The 8198-nt window shown below is 38.9% G+C and overlaps 2 protein-coding genes across 3 annotated transcripts; one reads left to right on the top strand and one right to left on the bottom strand.

Moving 5' to 3' along the window:
* Window positions 1-314: 314 nt before the first annotated feature.
* On the top strand, window positions 315-3493 carry LOC114724760 (chromosome segregation in meiosis protein 3). Its single transcript, XM_028911204.1, has 5 exons — window positions 315-615; window positions 1175-1297; window positions 1880-1979; window positions 2675-2781; window positions 3241-3493. Exons 1-5 carry the CDS (start codon window positions 337-339, stop codon window positions 3415-3417), a joined length of 786 nt encoding a protein of 261 aa, XP_028767037.1. The 5' UTR covers window positions 315-336; the 3' UTR covers window positions 3418-3493.
* An 848-nt stretch (window positions 3494-4341) lies between these two features.
* On the bottom strand, window positions 4342-7745 carry LOC114724759 (uncharacterized). Of its 2 annotated transcripts, XM_028911202.1 has the most exons (5): window positions 7597-7745; window positions 7142-7243; window positions 6960-7054; window positions 6181-6455; window positions 4342-5550 (listed from the first exon to the last, which is right to left on the bottom strand). In XM_028911202.1, exons 2-5 carry the CDS (start codon window positions 7169-7171, stop codon window positions 4742-4744), a joined length of 1209 nt encoding a protein of 402 aa, XP_028767035.1. In that variant the 5' UTR covers window positions 7172-7243; window positions 7597-7745; the 3' UTR covers window positions 4342-4741. The 2 variants fall into 2 exon arrangements, with proteins under 2 accessions (XP_028767035.1, XP_028767036.1); XM_028911203.1 differs by lacking the exons at window positions 7142-7243; window positions 7597-7745 and having other exon boundaries at window positions 6181-6469; window positions 6960-7043.
* Between the last annotated feature and the right edge of the window lie 453 nt (window positions 7746-8198).

Raw genomic sequence — 8198 nt, 5'->3', positions numbered from 1 at the left:
TTGGGGTATTGTTAGAAAAAACATTATACTTTTTACATATTAATTGTCATCAACTAATTTTAACTGTTTTTTATCAACATAATTTGGTTATTTATCTCTTATAATAAGAAACGAGAGGGAGTAATTGATTGGTTGGCTTAAAGAAGTTAACATTTAAAACCGCTGGCAAAAAAAAAAAAATTTAAAACTAATCGAGTTTGAACAGAAAAGTTTTGGCGAGGTACGCGATCCCTCGTTCCCTCCAGTTTTTCCCGCCAAAAGAAAGGGGGGGGGGGGATATATTTTCGGAGAAGGAGAACTTCTACAGAGAAGAAAAAATCGAAAGGCAAGAGTGAAATGGAGGCGGCCCCAACAGGATGCTACAAGTGTGGCCGACCAGGCCACTGGTCGCGTGATTGCCCCTTTTCTCCTTCAAACCCTGATTCATCTTCCTCTCACAAGCCTACTCCCGCTGGCGATGGAGCCCCTTCCGTTCGCAAGCCGGCCGATAAGCCCAAGAAGCTCCCAAGATCCAGGCCTAAACTCACCCCTGATCTTCTTCTCTCCGATGACGGCCTTGGTTATGTTCTTCGCTATTTCCCTCGCGCTTTCAAGTACCGTGGCCGCGGGAATGAGGTATTCGCTGGATTCCTTTTCTTTTCTGTTTTTCTTTTTTATTTGGTAACCAGATTCTGTAATCACAAAGACTTTGTCATGGTTGTCCTCTTCTGGAGGAGCATTCTTGAATGAACGAAGATTGATCTTTGTTTCAGTGAAGTAGTCATGTTGACATGATTTTTATAGCCATCAAACTCGATGCTCTGAGGTGAGCAGGCATCAACGATGTTTACCTCATTTTTTGACCAATAAATGCGGTTTATAAAAAATCATCAATTAAAAGGAAATTCATAAAGCTGTCTTTGGTGACGGATAGTACATCATTTGGCACAAGTTGTCTTGGAATAAAACATATTTGTAACTTTGATATTTTGAGGTGAGTTGACATCAACCACTTTCCTGACCAATAGATGTGATCCATCAAACGAAAAATCCGAATTGATAAAGAATTTTCTCCTTATAGACTATCCACGCTATGATATTATTGTACTCTCATCTACATTTAAGCTGTTTAAACTTAAAACTGGGCATTTCAATTTCTTTCTTATACGTCTTTTGTGCATGCTGCTTTATTTAGGTTCGTGATCTGGGTAACCTTCTTGAGTTATACTGTGAATGGCACTCTCGCTTGCTCCCCTATTACTCATTCAATCAATTTATTCACAAAGTGGAGCAAGTTGGTACTACGAAGCGTGTTAAGGTACGGCGATACTTCTGCATATTGAAAGTTGATAATCATGTAAATTCTACCTTCACAGCTTCAAAAATTTCGCGAACTATCTACGAGCGTGTATGCCCAAATATGTAGTAGACCTCTTTGCATTATGATCCCCCATGGTCCCATTTCTGTCACTTTTCTACTCACATGATATGCAAACCATCATTTAACGTTTCATGATATTTTGGTTTAGTTTTAACATTTTAAAGTAACAATTTTCTTAAGAAGTCAATTTCGTCCATATTTTCCTACAAGACAATCAAGTTTGCAAAGTGACTCAAATCGAACGAGAGCAAGCAAGGAGAAATTTAGGTTGTATCAGTATAATTTATCGGAATTTGATCCATTCGCTCTCCTCAATTACTAGCACTTACTCTTCTTTTTTGGTCGAAGAACATGTCAATAGACAGACTACAATGCATGTTAAGCATATGATAGTTTTGTCCTTGTTACTGCAATCATAGCAATGTCTGTGTTGTGTGATTGCCTGCATGCATGCTTCTTACTCATGCTTGTTAAAATTCTACGGGTTCTCACGTTGATTACCCACTGCGGAGAAACTAGACTTGCCTCAGGGAATTGAGAGAAAGAGTTGCTAATGGTGGGGATCCAACAAGGCTGCGTGAACACCCAGTTGAGCATGATTTTCCGGCTGATAACGCTGGTATGATGTTCGCTTTACAGTTTGGTATTAAGTTCTCAAGACGCATTAGTTTCATTGTGTTAAATGTTGCTTTCCGGAAACTTGTGATTATAATCTTGCGGAACGAAATCTAACGGTGCATAAGGGTTATAATGCACTTTATCATGTGTTGGTTGCTCAAGCCATTCGACCTCTTGCCCATTGATCGTAAACCCCTCCAAACAAACCCACCCCCCGGGGGGGGGGGAGTGGGGGAGGGGGGAGAAAGAAAAAGGGGAAACGTAGCCATAGAGATGCGCAGTGTTGCAACTTGGTATGACAGATGGCAATATCTTTTCTCTTCCTTCGGAAATATCCATTATTAGCATGAAATGTATCCATTTTCGTCTTATTAACTCATTAGTACGTTTATTTCTTAGATCCTTTTTTTTTTTCTAATTGATATTGGTTTTAATGCTATTTTGTAATTTTGATTAGTTTTATTCCTGTATCTATATTTCAATTATTGACTTGTATAAGTGGAACGAGCTTATTATCTTTGATTTGATCCTGGGTAAGATCCTGTGACAAACTTGCGAGCTTTTATACCCTGCTGGCTTGATGCAATCATTCAATGCATTTCATAGAATCGTTTCTTTGCCGATTGACGAGAGCATCGTTCATTTTGTGTTGTCAAGCATTTATGCCAAATCTCTATATTCTGGTTATATTTGCAGAAACTGGGGAAGCCAGTCATCAAGAGGCAGACGTGTTTCCAGAATCCCAAAATGCTGAGAACACTGAAGAAGATATTCTTAACGAAGTTTTCGAAGAGGCTACTGCAGTAAGTTCAATTTCTTCTAAATCAATTTTCTTCACTGTCGTGCAAAACGATCTATCTATTACTAGGGAAACGTTTGACGGTTTTGCTTTGCGAAGGATACTAGCCATAACCTTCTGCTGCGTATCTTCAGTATGATATGATTGGTTAGAAGCTTTGTGGATGTTTTGATTTTTCAAATGCTTCAAAATCAGGATAGTAACGCTGAATTTTTTTTAACTGATTTTGTTTTATGGGAAAAATGTTTATTCTGGCTAAAAATGATACTATGAATGATGAATGCTTGATTGGGATTTCCATGAAAATATTCAGAGAATGTCCTTATGAATGTTACTCTGAGGCCCGCCGTGTACGAAAAGCAATGTTTAGTTAAACAAGGCTAACGGCTAATAAAAGAAAAGAATGAACAGAAGCTATTGATGATGCGGTAGATGAGGAGACTCCTTGCCTTTGTTGTTACAGGAACCTTCTCAGTTCATAGATTCCATCGCGGAAACATCAAATGGAGTTTCAAATAGCGGAACCAAAACTTCTGGCAAAGCTGAAATAACAGAAGAGCAGAGGACTCGTATGGAAGCAAATAGGTTAAAGGCTCTAGAAAGGCGCGCTGCTCGAGCCCCCTCATCACAGGCCACCTGACTCAAACATCCCTTGTAAATGGAGACCTTTTTTCCCATTTTTCCTATTACGTGGTGTGCAAAACATGCTTGTTGCCCATGGAGTCACTTTTATGCCTCGGGTTATGTGCTTATCTAGAACAACAATTTCGAACGAAGATATGGCTGTATTTTCATTTGCTACCTAATGTAACAGCCTCTAGAAAATGTTAATAGTGCGTCCAGTTTCGCAACACTATTAAGCATGATTGGAAGACAAGCACAAAGTACTTTCCCAAACGCACCAAATTGTCGTATACAAGGGTGTTGCTACCACTGTGTCAGGATAAATTCAAACTGAAAGAAAGCTTTTCCAATATATGTGCGTGTTTTCATCCCCCCTGAACTGAAGGCACTTACGAAATGCTAAGCCTTTTAACACTGGATTCCACTCAAACTTTTATTGGAATTTTAACCAACAATTACTGGTAATTTCAATGCTTGTGAGAGTATTGCTCAATGCTTGTCAAATGATGACTCATTCTTTTATCCTCCTGTACTCTAAAAAAAAAAGGAAAAAGAAATAAATTGAAGGACCTATGAGTTAATATTTAATTTGAGAAACTATTAAAACCATGATTAAAGTAAATGATTAAAAGACAAATCAATAACTATATTTACCTGATAGAAAATTATCATCTAATTTCTCTTTTTATTGTTTTTCATTTTCTTCCAACACCCAATGGTAGGCACTCCATTTGAAAAAAGAGGGGTGGCTATCAGTGCAACTATTGTGCAAAACAATGAGATTCTGTGACAGGGGAAAAAGTTACAAGAAAAGAAAAAAAAAATTATGGAGGTATTCTATGGTCATTTGATTGTATTTTGGTGCTTAAATCAAACTGTAACTTTTAAGGCCCTTCACAAAAAATGTTCACTATTGAGTATTGAGTATTGACATCCTTTGAAAAAAAAGAACGCCAAATTCGTATAGCCAGCAATACATTAGAAAAATGTTTGACATCATATCTTGAATGAGTAAAGTTAGAAGCAACTTCTGCTTTGGACTGGACTAGCCATAAGAAAACCGTCCAAGCTTCAATAAGCATGTTCGATTTAAGTTTAACTAGTTTATAACTCGGGATGTCAACAAATGACTGGGATTTTGATGTCTATAAGGGGGAATAAAATAAAATAATTCAGCAAAACTTCATCATCCCTAGCTTCCTGAAAAAGGGAAGGGAAACCTCACTTTATTTTCTCACAAGAGATTAACATGTAAGGATGAAACTCAGCAGCTTTCAAGACAACAGTTAAAATAGTGTCTTCATAAAGCCGGCAGGAGAACAGAAGAGGCATGTTTAAGTTTAACTCCACCTTCTCCTGTCCTCCTCTTCATCCACCGGAGCATACCATTCTGGCCTTCGCTTAGAGTTACTCAGTCTGTAGTTCAAGAGCAGCTCTTCATCTTGAAGAGCCCGAGTAGCCACCAAAACCAAGGTTTTGAGAATAGGAACATTTGAATCGCTACTTCTCGACATGCCAGATTTAAACCAAAAGCTGCCAAATCTCCTCATATTTACCTCTGCATTTCCAAATAATATGTTTGGAATATATGCCCTCATGTTATTTTCGGTCAATGGGAAGTCATAAGGACAGATCATCACATTTGGTAGCATCCCTTTAGCCGGGTGGTTAGCAAAATGAGCAAAAGCTAATGGGTTTCTACGCTCTAGCACATCACCAGTATTGCCTCCTACGGTGCCTTCCAAAGGCTTACTCAGTAGTTTCCAGAACCGGTCTGAACCTTTCTCAACTCCTTTCTTGTCGCACTGGATTTCCCTAATTTTTGTGCCACTCCATGTTTCTCGCTTGTCACCTCCAGAACCCCAAGGTTGGGCATTGATGACGGCCCCATCATATCTTGAAATTAAATATGAGTTCTCTACATCAACCCTCGGGTATCCTGGAATATACCGGTAATAAGCCGGATAGTATACTACACCAGGATATAAGGCTACAACTGCACCAACATCAGCTTCCCCATCCAAAAATAGACCTTGGCCAGCTTCTTTGTGGAATATTTTTGAAGGTTTAACATTAAGTGTGTAGCCAAGAAGATCCTTTAGCTTCTGAGAAACTTCAGCTTGGCTTAACGGTTTTGTCTGAGGGATAGCTGCATTCAAAACGCATTGTTGACAAGTGCTCCAGTAGACAGAAAGCAAGTAGAATACCTCAAAAACATTGAAATTATAATGGTAAAGTAGTCATTGTTACTAAAGTTAGCCTTCTCATTTCAATAATAGATCTAAAGGTCAGTAGAAGAGGACCAAACTTCAAACAACATAGATTAACTTGCAGCATTAGCATGTTATAGTTATACATAGAAGGGTATTCCTCATCCATAATAATCGCACACACTCATTCACAAAGGACGAACTCATAAGTAGCCAAGGTCAGTATCATATGCTAGGTCTTTAGATCCTACAGGCAATAAGGCCATGCGTCAACCACATATATAAGATGCGCTAATGGAGCTTATGTTCTATCATTGTTAAATTATTTAATGACAAATAAGTAAAAGTGAAACGATTCCTAAGGCTTGATAAAATGATGAATTTCTGCTCCATTAATTGTACAAATTGAAAGGAGTTCCTCTCTCAAGTTAGCTTATGACTAATGACCCCTCCAACAATATAGTTCTAACTCTTCTGTAGTGGCAGACTGTTGGAAAAATCTTGGACATCAGCCAAGATTGGGATTTTTTTTTTTGGGGGGGGGGGGGGGAGGGGGGTGTGGTGCTCACCAGGATGATTGGGAGGTGGGGCACTCCTACCCACAGCCAAACCAAGCCCACTTCGGCGGGGCAAATCGCTTGCTTGTTGACAAGACTCAAGAGTGCCGCTCATCACCTTATCATTAGGAAGAAGAATTTCATCCATGAACTTGCAGAAAACTTTAATTTGAGAATGAACATTTTCTTGCACTTGCGCTTGTTGATCAGCAACAGAAGCTTTGCTCGCCATTTCAATAATTTCTTCTGCATCGGCCTCAACAGCATTCTTCCCCAACCGATTGTAGCTGGATATTCAAGTCTTTGCATGAGCAAAACATGTAACATTAAAAATGGGAAGAGTCACGCTTGCACAAGAGAAGCCGGAGATATTACAATATGTGAACCCACAACAGCATCAAACAGATAACAAATTTCAACATCTTGTTGACAGTGAATATGTTGCTTGACCGCAGATATTATATCTTATCCAATGCAATGGAAAAATTTTCGAAATAGAAAAAGAGTGTGACAGACTGATAAAAGTATTATATTGAACAGATGCACATGTGCAATATTAAAATCTGTTGCATGCGTTCATTTTTCAAACCCATGCAAATTGAAAAATTATAGACAGTGAAAATTTTATCAAACAGGGAGGGTAGAAAGAGAAGAGGACAACGAACAAGAGACGGAAATTTGAGTCTGCCAGTAAAGTCAAGAGATGGAGATACAAAGGGGAAAATCCACATATCCGTCTGGGGCATACGAGTGCCATTAGTAGCTTGGTTAAGGTATATAAAAGTACTTACCTTGTGTAAAGCAACAAGCGATTGATGTCAGCTTCAAATTGCAAATGTCTAGGATCCCTAGCAAAAGTAGGACTTTTTGCAAGGGTTTTTACAGCCTTAAAAAGATCAGACAAATTATTGTGGTGAGTTTCACGGGAAGAACAAGCATAATAATTTTAGATGATCATACGCTAGGAAGAAACCTCTTGAAATTTCTGAAAGAGGAAAGCCATGAGCGTTCAGATGGAAAAGACGGCGCTATTCAGAGCTGAATATAAGTTGAAAGCAATAACGAAGTTCAGATGCTGGAAATGAACAGCAAAAAAAGGCAGGATCAGCATTAGTTAGCACAAAGAAGCTAGCTTGAAATTTGTTTCAGCATTGAAGCGACTTGTATGGCCAGCCCAATCCAGTCGACTCAATGGAAGCATGATCGTTGGAAAGAAAGCAGCCAGATGGCCAATATCGCCAGAATGAGTGGAATTAGAGAAGCAGAAATGTGAGAGAGAAATGGAGAAAGTAAAGTGGAAGATGATGCCCGAGACGACGATACACCGCAGGGCGGCACCTGGCTTGACCGTCACTCCCATCACCTATCAATACGTTCGCAAATCTCTCACACTTTCCCGCCCATTCAATTCCCTTGATTCTGTCTTACCGGATTATCTTCGCCGACGGCAATGAAAAGATGCGGAGCTTGCTTCAGCAGTGATCTCGCCTCCTCCTTCTTCAAATCGCGCCGACGAGCCCTACCCCTAGCCTAGCCCCCTTCCGCCGCGCGTGGGAGTCAGCAGCCACCCCGGATGGCTCTTCTCAATTAGTTCAGCTTCGTCTTAACGGCGTCAATGACGCGGGGGGAGCCAGATATGAGCCAACAGATATCTTGTTTTCTCTAGGCCCTAATTTTGAAACGAATTTTTAAATGCATAATTGTTTAGAAAAACTTCTGTTAAGTGTTTGTTTAGGAAACTCTCATCATCAAATTACCTATTCCCATTTATTTTTCCAAATTCAACCAAGATTTTTATACTTTATGCGTCATCTTTCTTTTTCTAATGACATACCATATAAATTTGATCTCATTTTTATCAATTTAAAGTTTCTCTCCTTAAAACAGTGTTTTTGTTCTAAAATAAGGTTTTGTGAATTAAAGCCCCTAATTTCAGATTTAAAAATTAAAATTAAGATTAAAATGAGATTAAATTTTAGAAATTAATATTAATATTATTTACATTATGTTACATGCTATTAAATTCCTTA

Source organism: Neltuma alba, unplaced genomic scaffold (genome assembly GCF_004799145.2).
Source record: "Neltuma alba isolate B1F8T4 unplaced genomic scaffold, ASM479914v2 tig00012197_pilon, whole genome shotgun sequence".
Classification (NCBI taxonomy): domain Eukaryota; kingdom Viridiplantae; phylum Streptophyta; class Magnoliopsida; order Fabales; family Fabaceae; genus Neltuma; species Neltuma alba.
This window is presented reverse-complemented; position numbering and strand designations above follow the sequence as displayed.